We start from the raw sequence: 17,473 nt of genomic DNA on the forward strand, positions 1-17,473 counted from the left end.
TGTTTTTGATGTGAACGTTTATAAAGATCAAGTGGAGTTTTACTTCTCAAGTTCATTACAAACAATTATGCCTCATGATCCCTTAATATGTCTATTTAAAATGTTTACCACCAGCTACTAAAAAAAGTACAAATTATGAGGAAAAGAACTGAGAAACTTCCCTTTGCCATGCATCAGCATTTTAACAGTTTACCAATTAGCAAGTATTGTGGCAATGCAGTTTGACTGGGGGAAGCATAACTTTGATCAGGAATATGGTTGATACCACTCAAAATGGAAGTCACCCTGTTCTACAATAATGTCATCTATCCTAAACTGAGGTATGTGTCACAGCCAAGGGTAACAGGAAGCCAAGATGCATCATTCCCACACATAAATATGGCAAAATTATTTTCAGCTAAGGTCATTTTAGCACCCAAAGCAAAATTCAAAAAGGCCCAAACAAGAGTCTATAGAAATCAAAATAACTTCATCTGAAAAGGGGCCTCTTTCTCCTAGCTGATGTGAAAGAGCTGCTTAAAATGCCACTTCATTTCAGGTTTGTGAGGAGGACAAAGCATGGGATTTGAAACCAAAGTTAAACATTGGTGAGTGCTAGGGTTAGTTTTCTTTCAGTGCATCAGGCTGGAATGGGAAGCCCTTAACTCTACAACTTTGCATAGTGAAGCAGTCAATCTTATGGATCAGATATTATTCAAACAGGAACTATACTTAACAAAATTGTTACAGAAGTAAGGAGATATTCAGCCAAGTATTAGTTACTTTGGAGCACTGTGATGAATGAACACCACCAAATGCCAAGAACACGCAAGAAGCAACTGCATTCACTCTCTTGTTCTTGAGGGGAAGCATCTCAGCAAACAGTAGCAGCACAAACTATGTAACTACACCAGCTGCTTAATAAACCTTGACAAATGACAACCTGTAGGCTGAGGGTCCTGTGGGGATCCCTTAGGGGAAGACTGATCAGAGCTGGAGGACTGTTGTGCTGAACCCTCAGCTAGCTCTCGCTGTCTCTGCTGTTCAGCCTTCTTAAGCCTCAGCCGCTGCAGGCCCCTACGGAGTATAGCTAACTCAGGCGCCATTAATTCTGACAGACAGGAAAAAAAGGGTGTAAAAAGAAACAGGCATAGAACACAGGATAAAAAGAACATAAAGACTAAAGAGCGAGGTAATAGATATTGAGTAGAGAAATAAAAGCAGCAAACGTTTTGTTTAAAAGCAAACTACTAATATTCAGAAGGAAAATAAAATGTGTTTTATTGGTTATTTCCTTTCTAAATTATAGGAATTATGAAGCTCATTATTCATGCTTCATTGTCTCCAACTATTACCCAATTATTTAGCCATTTAAGTAAAGAATAATGTACCAAAAAAGCATGATGATATGAAACACATACATATGGAGCTTTCCTAGAGTATCCTTTGTGCAATAGATGACACTTTCTCTTAAAAGTTTTCTTTTGCATTACACATCATGGTATTAGGAAGAAGAGAGAACTGAAGCGTGACTAGCACAGTTCTTAAAAAGTGACTCTTCCCACCAGATTCTGTTTTTAAATCCTAATACAAAATTTTCATAAGTAATGCAGCCACATGTTCCCTATTTATGAGTAATTTTTTTGTAGCAAATAGAGAAGGTATGTGATAAAACACAGCTGAGACTGGGAAGTAACCTTAAGACCAATACAGCACTGAAATAAGAAACTTATCTCATACTTTTTTCCCCAATACAGAGAGAGAAGCTTGATGTAGAAAGATTTGTGTATATTGTAATAAGGGAAAGAGTGACATTATTTTTTTCATAATGCAGATACTCAGAATGGACAACTTCTGCATAGATCAGGAGTCCAATCTCCCCTTGTGTTATTCTACACATGTTACAATACATTTTAAAAAATTACATGGAGACTATCTCAGCATAGGGGGAAAATAATGTATAAAGTGTTTCAAAGGCAGACAAATATTGGAGAAATTATTGGAAAGCACTTCTGCTCACATAAGCTGGGACACTTGATTCTGGCAGATTCTCCTCCCTTCAACTAATGCATTCCTCTGAGACATACACCATTCTGTTCAGGAGGATCGCTCAGCACTTAGAAGGGTCCTCCTCACTGAGGGAGCAGTTAGCAAAAATCGGGTGCCCTAACATATGAAAGCAGAAGTGTTTTCCAATAAGGAAAGCCACTATTTGATGCAGCCCAATGTTTCGAAATGATTCTTTGAAAAGTGAGAAACCTGTGGTTACCAAAGTCTACTAAAAAGAAGCAGCAGCATTTTTGCTGAAATGGCTAACTCTGCTGAAATGGTCAACAGATTAAAAATGGATAAGAACAGGAACTACAAGCACAGGTAGAGAAAAAATAGTGAGTTCCCCTTTAAAATTACTGATTTTAATAATATTTTCATAGGTAGGGAAGATCAGCTGGTGTTTGACTTAACGTAGGCATATAGATATCTTTGCATATTTACTATTAATTAGATCAGTCTGTTTCATAACCAAGCTTACAAAACTCTAATGGTCTCTGAGTAACAACTCATTTAAGCTGTAATGGTAGGAAATTAATTTTAAACTGGTTTTAATATTTAACTTGTTTAGACTATTTAGCCTAAAGAAAAGTTTGGCTGTAACAGCCACAACACAGTAAAATACAATATTATTATTATTATTGTGATCTAATTGTTTGGATGATTTGATTTTTCATGAGAGAATAAAGCGTCTCAAGAAACATGCATGCACAACCCCATAATGCATAGCATGGGAAAAGGAAAGTCATGAAAGTTCCCCAATGACAGTAATGCCATCTGCAAATGGAATAAGCTAAGTAAAAATTGTATTCTCTCTGTTGAGTTACATTACCTGGTTCACATAGCAACTCTGACAGAGACAGCAGCTTAGCTCACAAGCAACAATAAAACATAGTTCAGCACTACATGAATGAGCCTAAGGAAAACATTTTTGTGTTCCCCTCATACCCCTTCTTGTCTGACAGGAGGACATTGTCAGAGTTTAGTTTTACTTTTAAGGAATCTCTGCTCTGCTATGCATTTGAACCAGAGGTCCTGCTTTAAACCAAACTCTGGTCAGTTTCACAGTGTGGTAAGAATTTATTTCTACACCACTTGTTCATTACCCAGGTAAGGGAACAGCTTTTAAACAAAACATGGAACCAAGTGAATTACAGCAAGCTCCAGCAGATCCAGTTAGGGACCTGGACTTTATTAGATACTATTGCAATAGGACAGAGCTCAACTTAACGTGGTTGTTCTAGCCACTTAAGAAGAAGGTCTGCCACAAGGAGCATCGGAACAAGGGTTTCATAGGCACAGCACACAAAGAGTCATAAACATCAAAACATTCCAAAACAACCTTCTACATACAACAAGAAAGGTTACAGGTCATGAGAGGCATTGGCTCCATACCGTTAACTTCACCTCCACAATTACCTTGGGGTGTCCCTAACTGCTCTGGCCATTTGGGTCTCAAATGTCCTTAGCAATCAGGCCTAGACAGGGTTGTTGACATTCCTGTCCCTATCTCTTCCTCGGAACCTTTCAAGGAGATGCCAGATTTCACCCTGGTGCTAACTCAAAACAAATATAACAAAACATCCTTCATGATCATTTGTGCCATTTTCAGGGTCAGATTGGAAAGGAATGCAGCATAGGAGTCATGAAATGCAGGCACACAAAATCAAGCCGAATACATTCTAGCCAAAGGTTCAATAAAATTAATATTGGAACATTTTAAATATCAAAATCTACACCCTTGGTCTTTTAATTCTTACATCAATAGTAAGCCAACTTCAAACTAAGGGTTATGAAACTGGCTTACTAAACAAGCGAGAGTTGATGTCTCTGGTTTGAACATAATGCTATGCAGAGATTTCCTAAAACTGAACTCTTGTAATGATTCATTCTTGTCCATGCAGTATGAAGTAAGTGGAGAGTGTTCAATCCTTTGCTTGCGTTTGTTCAGACTCATCCATGCAGCATTATACTATGGTTCAATGTTACAAGCAAACACAATGTATGGCACAAACGTACTAACTCCTCTGGAACACAAACGTTGTAACCAGATTCACTTAGGTGAATAATAGCTACTTTCTCAACAGACAGTAATTTAACTTTGTAAAAGTCTCAACATTTACAAATCTGATAACTATCTGGAGTAACTCCATATTATAGCTGAACAAGCATTATTTTAAAGTCATAAAGGACTGCTATGCAATTATTTTTTACATATTTATTTATAAACATTTTTCCTCTGAAAGATCTGAAGACCTAGGGTCAGGATTCAAAGAACCACAAAACTAGCATTGTTGTTGTTGTTATGTAATCAAATTTGCATGCTACCCTTCATCTAAAAATCATGGGGCAGTTTATAACATAAAAATATAAAATGAGAACACAAAATACATAATAAAACAAAAACAAACCAATATTTCCCCATATCACAAACACATTTAAAAGGTCATAGTATATTAATCAGCCAAAGATGTGGTTATAGAAAACATTTTCACCTGGGGCCTGAAGATATTAATGAAGGCACCAGGCAAACCTCCCTGAGAAGAGAATTCCACTAACAGGGAGCAGAAAAGGTCCATTCTCATGTTGCCACCCTCCAGACCTCTCATGGAGGAGGCACTCAGTTGAGCAGTAGCCAGCAATTGGATCGACTTGAAAATGCCAGTGCGACTAAGGATGCAATATATTTGAGGAATGTGGGAACAATGGAGCATGACTCTTAACAGGCCTCCTAACGTTCATTAGCCTTTGCCCAGCTTATTAAATGAAAACTTTTACTTGATCTCTCAGTTTCATTCCTGAAAATTACAGGGCTTCAGGCAGTGGAAGGGTTTCAATATATGAATTTTATAGCATCTTCATACATGACATTTTTCTTCCGCACAAAAATACCCCATGTACAGTAGTTTTCAAACACAATTGTACAGCTTCCCTTATACTGCGCTGTACTGCATATAGGATAGAAAAGCCTACATCATCTTTCTGTCCTGAAAGCGGCTTCCAGCAAATTGACACAATTCACAGTTAAACCAATCCAAAACATATAATTAAACAATGGAATGACATTGTAAAACAGAATGTAAAGTGTGAAGCAGCCTAACAAAATGAGCATAATTCCACTACTATTCCTCTCGGTATGTCCTCTGAAGCAAAACTTGCAGTTCTGAAGTCCATTTCCCTATAGTACTTACTTTAGAAGCCTCATTTCTTTCCCATTTTCTATAACTGTACTTGGTAAAGTTGCAAGTTTTTGTCTGAAAAAAGTGTATTCTTACAACAGCACAGAGAGACTGAGAAAGGAAACCAAGGCATATGTTGGAAGGAGAAGTTCCCAACAATCCAAACAGCAAAGCTATCAAATTCTGTACACATGCCACTCCATTTCTGAAGGGAAATAGGTCTACTGTGAGTTCTTGCTTTTTGATAAATGAGAAACTGTATCTCCTACTGCTAAAGGATATGGCCATCAGAGCACAGATAAGTTGGCACACATCTATAGGTAGAAAAGCCCAATTCAAGAAGCCCAAGAGAAGCAGGGGGCCTGGACAGTGCTTTCTATTTATATCGCGGCAGCAAACATATCAAACTGCATGAACACAGATGCAGAAGTGGTACAAAATGAAGTGCTATTATAACCAAAATCTCTAGGATTACGTGTTGTTTAATTTTTGCCTATGGTGTGTTTACCACAATTAAAGAGATAACAATTGTTGGAAAGGTTACTTAACATAACTGTGCAAACTGCAGTGATCAAGAACCCAAAGAACAGCACAATTAGCTGCATGTGTCAAAGGAGTCTTTATACAGTGGTACCTCCGGTTACAAACTTAATTCATTCCGGAGGTCCATTCTTAACCCAAAACCATTCTTAACATGAGGCACACTTTCACTAATGGGGCCTCCCACTGCTGCTGCGCCACCAGCACGTGACTTCTGCTCGCATCCCAGGGCAAAGTTCGTTACCAGGAGCACCTACTTCCAGGTTAGCAGAGCTCGTTACCTGAAGCGTTCGTAAGGAGGACGGTACGTAACCAGAGGTTCCACTGTACTCATGTTTCTTCAACAGTAAACCCAATGCCACAAAGCAAGCAACTTTTGAAGAAGAGGAATCTTTCAAAAGCAGTTTGTGATATGGCAAACCCAAGCCCTTGAGCACATTTCTGGAGCCCACCCAAAGTTTCTAGTCTTGCTAGTTTAAGTTATAAAATGGAGTTACTTCAGCTTTAATACATTACCTGTGTAAAAAAGTCTTTTTTCTAGTCAAAGCAACTATAGTCAGAATAATTTAATAGTTAAGTCCCAGATGGCTGGGGAAACTGTCAACCAAATAGGATGCAATTCAGGAAATGTTCCTGTAATATTCAAAAATGTTAAAATGCTGGGGCAGAGCCCTGATGATAGTTGACAGAGAACTAGATATTTTGTTTCATGCCATTTGGGAGGCAGATCACAACAGATAACTGACTGTGTTGTAGCAAGTTACAGCCAAACTCCAACATCACAGAGCTTTGAGTGAAGGGCTATTTAAAATAATAGTAGTATTTATACACTAAATGATTAGTCACTCCACCTGAGTGTCTTCTTTCTGGAAGCACATATTTCTCGACTACCACATACACAATTTAGTTGATTATTGGTATAATAAATGCACATTCCATAATTCCACACATTCAACAAACCTATATAGATGAGATACTTAAAGTGCCCAAAGATCGAAACTTTAATTCCAACATACCAGACTGATGGAGTGTAGGAGGTGCAGGGGTCTCCAAAGATGGCCTTTGTTCATTATCAGGAGAGGATAGCAAGGAAGTAGATGGGGGGCTTTCAGTTGAGGAAGATGTTGAGGGAGCTTGAGCTGACACTGTAGATGATGATGATTGCAGCTGTTCAGGACCATCTACTTCCATTGTGGCCTCTGTTTCAGCACTTGCTAAGACACTGCCAGCAGCAGAGACATCTGATCTACTGCTGCCACCTTTAAAGAAAAACAGCAACTTTATTTTTCAAAAGAGGACTCTCATACCATGTCACATTTGAAACAAAGAATATCTTAAGCACAGTACACTTTCAACTCTACATTAAACCAACTGGAAACACTGAGCATACTGCTATTGAACTTACATATATGTAAATGGACAATTGCCAAGAAAATCCAACACAAACCACATTTGACTTCAAAAGAGGAAACTTCCCAAAAATTAGGGGATTGGTAAAAAATAAAGTTGAAAGGGAACATCAGGAGGGTCAAATCACTCAAAGCAGAGAGCAGGAATAATAGGATAGTCTCCCAAAGGATGATGTAGAAAGTAGAGTCCTCCCACTTCAGACCTGTACCTTTTAACTTATTTATAAATTACTTCGAATAAGGGGTGAGCAGTGAGATAACAAAGTTTGCTGATGGTACCCAATACTTCAGTGTTTAAAACCAAAAATATTATGATAAACTCCAAAGGATCTCTCCAAATTGAGTGAATGGGAAGTAAAATGGCAAATGGAATTCAATATAAACAAGTGTAAAGTGATACACACTGCATCAAAAAATAAATCTTAATTTCATATACAGTGGTGCCCCACAAGACGAACGCCTCGCAAGACGGAAAACCCGCTAGACGAAAGGGTTTTCCGTTTTGGAGGCGCTTCGCAAAACGAATTTCCCTATGGGCTTGCTTCGCAAGACGAAAATGTCTTGCGAGTTCCTGCGGTTTTTTCCCCTTCCCCCCCCTTTTTCTAAGCCGCTAAGCCGCTTATCAGCTGATCCGCTAAGCTGATAAGCTGCTAAAAGCCGCTAAAAGCCACTAAGCCGCTAATAGCGCTAATCCGTCAATGGGCTTGCTTCACAAGACGAAAAAACCGCTAGACGAAGAGAATCGCGGAACGGATTCTTTTCGTCTTGCGAGGCACCACTGTACACTCATGGAGTCTGAGCTGGAGTGACTGAGCACAAACAAGACCTTGGGGTTGTAGTGGATAGCTTAATTATGATGCTGACCCAGTGTGAAGATGCTGCTGTAAAAGAAAAATTCCATGCTAGGGATCATTAGGAAAGGAACTGAAAATAAAACTGCTAATATCAGAATACCATTATACTAATATATGGTATAGGGTTGCCCACCCGCCCGCTCCTACACAACGGGCACCAAGCACACCAGCAGGGCCCGGATGCGCATCAAAAAAATAAGATTGCAGACAGTGGGTGCTATTGAAGTGTGCATGCCACGGAGGATGAAATGTATACATACATACAGTATATATGACACATGCACACACACATACATTATATGAGACTGCTCTGCACAAGAGCAGTCAATTTGTAGTAAAAAAAACACCCAGACATTTTGCCAAATTTCAAAAATCTTCCGTGACAGACATTTTCAACCTGAAAAAGAGGACATGTTTGGGAAAATCCAGATATATTACAACCCTATATATGACTGTGCTTGGAATACTGTGCTCACTTCTTGTCACTTCATTTCATGAAGGATGTTGTACAGCTGGAAAAAAAATATCAAGGGGGTGGAGCAAGTCTCCTGTGAAGAAGGTTGAAATTTTGGAGCTTTTTGGTTTAGAGAAAAGTTTTTCCCCCTCCGTCATAGCCCTAGAATTAAGATATATCTGATGAAGCTGGGAGACTGAGGAGAAAGAAAATCCAAAGACAATAAGGCTATCAATGGTTACTAGGCTAGGCTACAATAACTAGGTTCTACCTCCAAAGTCAGAGGCAGTGTGTCTGAATACCAGTTGCTGGGAATCACAAGTTGTGAGAGTGCTGCTTTTGGTCTTTTCATAAGCATCTAGTTGGCCACTTTGAGAACAGGATACTGGACAAAATGGGCCATTGGCGTGATTCAGATGGCTTTTCTCATGTTCCTATGCCAAGTGTGCCATTTTTAAAAATGTTGATTACTACCTTTTATTTCAAAAATCCCTTTGTCATTTCATGCTGAAGGCAGTTAAGAACATTCACCTCTAGACCGAGATCGTCCTCTTCCTCTGTTGCTCTGTGCAACTTCACTTGCTTCTTCAAACCATCTTGACAACATGTCAGACATTCTTTGCATTAATGAAACATTAGGGCTCTGTTCACCTATATATAAAGAGAGGTGTCAATCCTTTTACTGTGAAGTAGCACAGTACATTTTCCTTCTGTTACTTGAAATCTTGCATATTTACATCTCTGAAAGGAGAAAATATTTCTCAATATGTTTTTTCAACATATTGGTTTTCTCATTCTTCATTGTTCAGAAACTGTTAGGCTTTGTATACAAAATTTTAAAAATGCTTTTAGTGCTTTTTAAAGACACCCAGTCTGTATGGCTTTGCTGGTTTCATTTTTTCAGGTGTTTGATCATACCTAATTAAACTATTACAAAGAAAAAAAGGGTGAGGGAAAAAACCCTTCTCTGCTATAATTGCTTCAGCCAAGAGTTGTAGTGTTTGACTCACTGTCTGCAAGGAAAAGTGATCCCAGCTGAGTAATTTCAAGACCTGTACACAAGCTTTTAACTGGCAATTCCTCTATCCTCCTGTTGGTGGCAAGAGAATACCAAATTCATTTCAGTAGTGAGGAAATAGGACAGGGAAAATCCTATGTTAAGATCTGGCAGCTTGAGATTTCAATCCATCTACAATTTCCCTCTCCAGATTCAACCAAGCATGAGTAGTCTGTTTGATAAGAGCTGCTATATTCATGTTGTACATGTTATTAAGGGCCAGTGACCTTGCTGACTTGAACTAAGGCTGATAAAAGCAGTAAGAAAAGGCTCTGTTACTGGAAAAAACAGAAAGTTGGAATTTGCTTCAAGTAAAACAAGGTGCCACTATCTGACTAACCAGTGTTCACTTTTAGCTAGGAATACCATTTTTAAAACATAAATCTCAGAAATGAATAACAGAATAATCTGTTATTCACTGATTCAGATTTTGAACTGAAATCAAGCTACAAAAGACAAGATATTACCATCTCTTTCTCTCTCACTTTCAGGCCTTGCTCTTGGTCCAGTATCTGACCAGTCTCCTCTTAGTCGGAGTCGTTTGACAGGAGGCTGCCGTAACTAGAGAAATAATGACAAGAGGGGCATTTAAGATGTAAACATTTTATTTCTGTAATAAGCTGAAAAGGTAAAAATATTAAACCAAACTGAAATTCTCGGTTTTTGAGTGAAGGAATCCAAAAATTTGGGCTAAATGTTTTCTCAACTTAGTTGATCTGGTGAATCTGCTTCGATTACTAACACAGCTTAGGAAACAAACTGTGCCAGTGCAGTCATAATGGATCTGAACTGATCTGTATCCAAAGGGTACTTTAGGGGTACTCAATTAGACTTTTACCCACTTGGGTGGGAGAGGGAGGGATCTTTTACATGCTGTATCAAACTGTAAGACAGCTGAGATTTTATATTATAAATAGTTTTATTTATCTTGTGATAATGTCTTTGGCTGAAAAGCTAGGATAAAATATTTTAAATGAAATAAAATATACAGTAATACATATTTAATATACCTAATATTTAAGGTATACATCTGCCAGTGAAAAATGTTTGTACATATATTTAATTTGTATCCATGGATCACAAATCAGATTTTGCCACTGCAAAACCCTTCAATCTGCTATGTCATATGAGGTGAAGTAATCTATGTACAGTTACAATAGTTATTGTTATTTGTATACCATTCAGTTCTATTTTTGAGAGTCTGTTGCATTTTGTTTTTATCTTTTTAGAAGATTTTAGTGGATGTTGTATTTTTATTGCTTTTATGTAAACCACTTCAATATTTTTTATTATGAACTTTCAACATTTCATAAATGAGAAAATAGATAGATAGGTATAGAAAATGCCTACAAAGAAGCTTGATTGAAACTTGAGAATGGAGTTTAATTCCACGTAAGTGGGTAAAGGATTGAATGCCTTATTTCACTAAAATTTAGCCTGTATTTGTCAGCAATCATTTTATACTCTCAGCCCTGTCAAGAATGAAGGATAAACTTGTTGTTTTCTGCAACTCTAGTACAGTAGATGCTTGGGTTGCAAACGTGATCCGTGCGGGATGCAAGTTCACAACCCGCAGCGTTTGCAACCTGCGTCTGTGCACGTGTGTGTTATGATTTGGCGCTTCTGCGCAAGCGAGACCGCCAAAACCCAGAAGTAACCCGTTCCAGTACTTCTGGGTTTCGGTGGTCTGCAACCCAAAAAGACGCAACCTGAAGCGGCTGTAACCCGAGGTATGACTGTAAGTCTCTTTAGGTACAGATGATAATTAAAAGAAGATGACTAAGGTAGTATGGCAACAGTGAATGCATATTTTAATGTTCCAAAATATTCATATATTTTTAATACAATTGTATATATATCTGGGGAAGCTATAAAACTGAATTGTAGAAGTGGAACTGTGTCCTGAACATGCAAATCTTATGCTCATATCACATTATAGCATATTTTGCATATTTCCTTATCCTCAGAGGTAGAGCAGAAGTTTGAACATGAAACACATGTGTACCAGATCTCAATAATAAATCAAAAGCAGCGGAAGGACCAACATAATTTAGTTCTTTCTTAACAGTATTTGCCTGGCACCAAAAGAACACCACAACTAACAATGCTCATGTCACAGCTCACAGTCAGGGACTCTAGCAGCAGGGACACTCAGAGGAGAGTATCAGAAGTGACTGCAGCACATGAGCAGACCAGACATTTTATACACCTGGATAGAATCCACTGGGTACTAGTCTAAATTTAAATAGTAGTTGAAACAAGAGATCAGTTAACATAGCTTTCGCCAGCTACACCTGCAACACTGCTGGAATTTTCAGTCCAGATTCAGCCATGTGGAACATTTGGATATTCAGGTGGTCAGGTAAGCGCATGATAGTTACACTGAAGTGGAGCTAAGAAATGGGTGATTTTCACTTGGTCATACATAATAAAGATGTTGGCAGTGTTCATGTATCTTGCTAACAACCAACATGGTGCCCTCCTGATATTGCTAGCTACCATCATCCTTGACCACTAGCTGTGCTGGCTGAGACTGAAGGGAGTTGAAGGAGCACATTGGGTACCCATCTGCTAAGTAAGAGTTTACCATGATGTGAATGAGCTGCAGTGAGCCTCTAGCTCCCTTCCTCCCCATTCCTCTGGTATTGCTGTGAGGGGTTCAGAAGCTTTTGCTCCTGTTCTTCCTTAACCACAACCTGACATGTCACTGGAACTTGAAATCATTGGTTAAAAGTTGGCTTGTTTCAAAGAAACATTAACCATATTTCAGAAGTTCAGTCCACATGACAAGCTGTAGCGAAGCAAAAATGGAAGTAAAAGCTTCCAAACTCCTCCTCAGAGCTACACCACAGTAAACAGGAAAAGGGGGCACACTCAAGCTCACTAAGTCACATTCTTGTCATGCTACAGGGCAACCAAGATGATCAAGGTCTGGAAGCCAAACCTTATGAGGAATGGTTGAGGGAACTGGGCATGCTTAACCTGGAATAAAGAAGACTGAGAAGATATATGATAGCCATCTTCAAATATCTAAATGGCTGTCGCATGGAAGATGGAGCAAGCTTGCTTTCCCCTGCTCTGAAGACTAGGACCTGAACTAATGGCTTCAAGTTACAAGAAAGGAGATTCCGACTAAACATCAGAAAAACCTTCTGACAGTAGGAGCTGTTCGACAGTGGAATGATCTCCCTCCTGAGGTTGTGGGCTCTCCTTCCTTGGAGGTTTTTAAGCAAAGCTTGGGTGGCCATCTGTCGTGGATGCTTTAGTTGAGATTCCTGCATTGCAGGAGCTTGTACTAAATGATCCTCAGGATCCCACTTCTCTTACTTTCAAAAGTAAGCATTGGTATTGGGATGTGGTGTGGCAATTTTTGAATAAATGTAAGCCCTAGGGCATGTGAAACTAGTGTGGTTCTTTTGAATTCTAGTCATCACATTTTGTAGAATTTATTGAAATGACTGGATCAATATTATTGGCAGTGAGGAGGAGACATTTAATAAACTATTTATATATAATCAACATTTCTATATTTTAAAAAAACTTAAGAGTTTACATATAGCTTGCTAACAACACAGACTTCCTTTTTTCATATGTGGTCAGGACAGTTTTTGGGGCAGGGGTAATATTATTGATGGATTCTCACATATAGTGCCAGATGAACTCTTCATGTTGCTATTTTTGTCTTCAAGGAAACATTCTGTTATCAACACATGGCTGCTTCTATATCTAGAGTAGAATTACATATTGGTAAACTGGTCCAGAAAGTTTTTGCAGCCATAGCTTGGAACAGACTGGCAGGTTTACATCTGAATATATTCAGAATACCAAAACACCATGGCAAATGAGAAACCTCCCAGTTTTATTTGTAATTTGATCACGATTTAACACTATACAATTGATAGATTTTCTTTGTCCAATACAAGCAGTCATCTAAAATTAGTGAATTTTATGGTGTTTTAATGGAAGGTCAGTCATATTACAGGTTGACAGGGGCCAAATTTGTGCACAACAAGCAACGTGTGCACAAGCAACTATCATTTACATGAAAACCTATCCATTCTAACTAAAATGTGTATTTTAAATGTAACTACAGTATATGTAGGGGACGCAGGTGGCGCTGTGGGTTAAAGCCTCAGCGCCTAGGGCTTGCCGATCGAAAGGTCGGCGGTTCGAATTCCTGCGGCGGGGTGCGCTCCCGCTGCTCGGTCCCAGCGCCTGCCAACCTAGCAGTTCGAAAGCACCTCAGGGTGCAAGTAGATAAATAGGGACCGCTTACCAGCGGGAAGGTAAACGGCGTTTCCGTGTGCGGCTCTGGCTCGCCAGAGCAGCGATGTCACGCTGGCCACGTGACCCGGAAGTGTCTGCGGACAGCGCTGGCCCCTGGCCTCTTAAGTGAGATGGGCGCACAACCTCAGAGTCTGTCAAGACTGGCCCGTATGGGCAGGGGTACCTTTACCTTTACCTTTTACAGTATATGTAACTAACGGTGTATTTAATACAGTTATTTAAATATTTTTTCAGTCAGGATAATTGTATAGGTTCTCACTAAATCAATCTTATAGACGATATTTCTAATAATTTGCTCAGCTTAGTAGGATCTGAATTTGAATCTACAAGCAAAATCTCTATCTAATAACCTAACATTAAAATTATACTGATGTCTTGTTTCAAAATGGCACTAAGGCACAGCACCTTTTTAAATAATAAACATTTTCCAGTACAGCTAATAAAATTATTTGCACATAATTCTAAGCCAAATCATGGCTTAGTGGGAGTTTTGCTCCTCCAGTCCTGCTGCTGCAGTGCTGTGAGCTAAGCCATAGTTTGGCTTAGCATGTTGTTCAAACTGGTTGGTGGTTTATCTGGAGTGAGACAAACCACAAGCCCAAGTTTGGACAACATAGTAATCCAAACCACAGATTAGCTCAAAACATTGCAAAAGCTGGGAAACTGCTATTTTTTGTTCTGTGAACCACCCTGAGACCTCTGGGTATAGGGCGGTATATAAATTCAATAAATAATAATAAACTGGAGAAGCAAAATGGCAACGATCTCCTTTCCTGGGGTCTGTCTTTATGCTAAACTAGGGCTTGGCTTATCATTACATATTAACTCTCTTTTGTCTTCAAAATCATTTTAACACCAGTAACTGTGGAACACTTACTTCTTCTCTTCTTTCATCTGAAGACGGAACTTTAAGTTCTCTAGCTGTGTCATCCTTGGGATCAAACAAGTATATATAATCTGAAGAATAGCTCACAAGAATTTCTTGGCCATCTTCACTGTAGCATAGAGATGTTACCCTACAGGATTTGTTGTTCAGATGGGGAGGAACAAAACGCGCCACTAATCCTGTGGTACCCCGGCCTGCATAATTACCTACATTAAAAAATAATTGAATTAATTTTCCATTACACATGAGCCTTCAATTTACAAATGAGCCTTCTACTACATGATCTTTCCTTCCTAAAAAAAGCTCAACTTTGACCTGAACCCCCAAAAAGGGGGTAGATTACTGCCAGTTTGTAACTGTGAGTAGATCACAGTCTCTTGGAAGTTGGCCACCCCAGTCTAATCCATCACATTTTGTGGTAGTGAAAGCTAACTATGAATTGTCTAAAGAAGTACAGGCATCAACCAACTTACATGGGGAGTTACCATCCAAGACCCCGTGTGCATAACTGAAATTGCATAGAGACGACAAGAGCACCCTCTAAACACCCTCTCTACCACTCTCTCTTCGATCCATACCAAATATATCATATCCAAAAACATCCACAACTACAACTGAAGCTCTGGGGCCAGCAGGAAGCTGGAGGATGCAAGGGAAAGCAGCTGCTGCACTACCCCCATCAGTTGTTAGGCGGGGAGGATGAGCAGTGTAAACAAAGCTCTGCTGCACCTCAGGTCTCTTCGGGGCTTCCTCCGTCCTCATTGATATCCTCTTCAGGCTCTGGAGAGGGTCTCTTTGCAAGGACTGTTCAACTTTCTCCTGCCACTTCCAGGTTTGAATTGAATTTTTTATTTCCTAGCACCACTCATATACAGTGGTGCCCCGCAAGACGAACACCTCGCAAGACGGAAAACCCGCTAGACGAAAGGGTTTTCCGTTTTGGAGGCGCTTCGCAAAACGAATTTCCCTATGGGCTTGCTTCGCAAGACGAAATGTCTTGCGAGTTCCTGTGGGTTTTTTTCCCTTTTTTTCCCCCTTTTCCTAAGCCGCTAAGCCGCTTATCAGCTGATCCGCTGATAAGCCGCTTAACAGCTGATCCGCTAAGCTGTCAATGGGCTTGCTTCGCAAGACGAAAAAATCACTATACGAAGAGCCTCACGGAACGGATTAATTTCGTCTTGCGAGGCACCACTGTACATGGTGGTGCGCAAGTAAATTACACGCAACGGATGCCTGTACTATGTATATTAGTCCTAAAATGTGTCTATTTTTTTACACACTGCATTCTTTTATAAACCTCAGTTATGCCCCGGTTACTTGCCATTTTGCTACAATTTAAAGCCACATACACAGTACCTCCTCTTTGCCATTTTTCGAGGGCGCAATGAAATGAAAGCATTCACCAATTCAGAGTAAAAGCCGTCTACTGTCATTCCAAACTGGCCACATATCCAATGTGATTGGTTACGCAATATTGTTGTACATTACCAAGTTGGCTACATAATTTCCAACTAGGATCACGTACAGTATTTGGAAACAGAAACTGTACTAATATTAGTTACAATATTTTATCTAAACAGAAATTTAGATTCAAAGTATTAATATCACAATGAGACTATAAAATAATTCCACAGTACTTACATTAACCTCACTCTCCCTATGGAAACTTTCTATCCTATCCATCTATCCATCTGCTTTTTCCTCACCTCATAATTTCTAACAAAGAGTAGAGCAATAATAAATCACATTCTGCAGCCTTTTCTAGGCATTTTTAGCTACATTAAGTGCACAACTCAAGTTCTTATCCTTTACTGAAATCAAGCCTAAATGCATGTAATTGAACTTTTTTCATATTCTCCCATTTATCCTTGCATCAATATTCCGCCCTAGTCAAATTTTAGTTTGTCAGTTCATTGAAGGGCCAGGGCTTGCCCTTTTGTTGATATTCTCTGAAAAGCACCATGAACACTGAGACCACCATCATTTCTTTATACTCAAAACCACTAAATGGAAAGAACAGCAGAATTTCTTCATTTATTTACCATGGCTGCAAATCAAAGGAGTTCACTCAAATTTATTCAATGAGAGAATCCATCCCCCCCCTTAAGTTGGAATTTCCAGCAGCTCTTGTAGCAAACCTAAAAACTGTTCTTAGAAGGGTCAATTTTAAAGAGCAGGTCAGAGAGAAGAATTGCTCTATGGGACATAAAATAATGCCAATGTGCATACATGCCTCTGAATCATAGTCAAAATTTCACTTTAGGACATCAATACTTTTCAGTCCACATTACAGAATACCTTCTAAAGTGTGATACAAGTTTTCATGAGTATAAATTTAAAAATTATGAGAAGTTCTCCGTTTATGCAGAAAATATATTTTTCATTAAATCATCTCATTAAGAGGTTCACATCCTATAATCTTCAACTATGGTACTCAAAAGTCAGCTGTTTTACAGTATCATGCAAGTATTGTCCTACCTGTTGCTCTTGTGCCAAGCATTCGTCGATCGTAAATTCTTACTGAACTATCAGAGCAACCAACTGCAAGATAATATGGTATTGGAGGGCAAATAGCTACAGAGGTGGCTGCCCTCCTACAGTTTATTAAAATATCCTAGAACAAAAGGAAAATATTGCACTCATTTAAAATGTACAAGAACAAGTGGCATTAAATCACACCAACTAATACAATCCTAGAAAAAAATCAATATGGTTGTGTTTTAGAAAAAGCCAACTCTGGCCCTTGTTAATATATATTTTAAGCATGTTATTGGACAAC

The 17,473-nt window shown here is 39.0% G+C and overlaps 1 protein-coding gene across 4 annotated transcripts in view; it reads right to left on the reverse strand.

Moving 5' to 3' along the window:
* The window catches only part of DCAF6 (DDB1 and CUL4 associated factor 6), a 49,451-nt gene that overhangs the window by 16,989 nt on the left and 14,989 nt on the right, over positions 1–17,473 (reverse strand). For 2 of the 4 annotated variants that reach the window (XM_079974778.1, XM_079974781.1), the window contains exons 6-11: positions 17,173–17,308; positions 14,686–14,900; positions 9,989–10,082; positions 8,996–9,115; positions 6,764–7,006; positions 923–1,090 (exon numbers count right to left, since the gene is read on the reverse strand). In XM_079974778.1, the coding sequence (XP_079830904.1) occupies positions 923–1,090; positions 6,764–7,006; positions 8,996–9,115; positions 9,989–10,082; positions 14,686–14,900; positions 17,173–17,308 (976 nt within the window). The remainder of the gene's footprint in view (positions 1–922; positions 1,091–6,763; positions 7,007–8,995; positions 9,116–9,988; positions 10,083–14,685; positions 14,901–17,172; positions 17,309–17,473) is intronic. The other 2 variants (XM_079974779.1, XM_079974780.1) reach the window with 2 other exon arrangements.

This window comes from Podarcis cretensis (assembly GCF_951804945.1).
Source record: "Podarcis cretensis genome assembly, chromosome: 4".
Taxonomy (NCBI): Eukaryota; Metazoa; Chordata; class Lepidosauria; order Squamata; family Lacertidae; genus Podarcis; species Podarcis cretensis.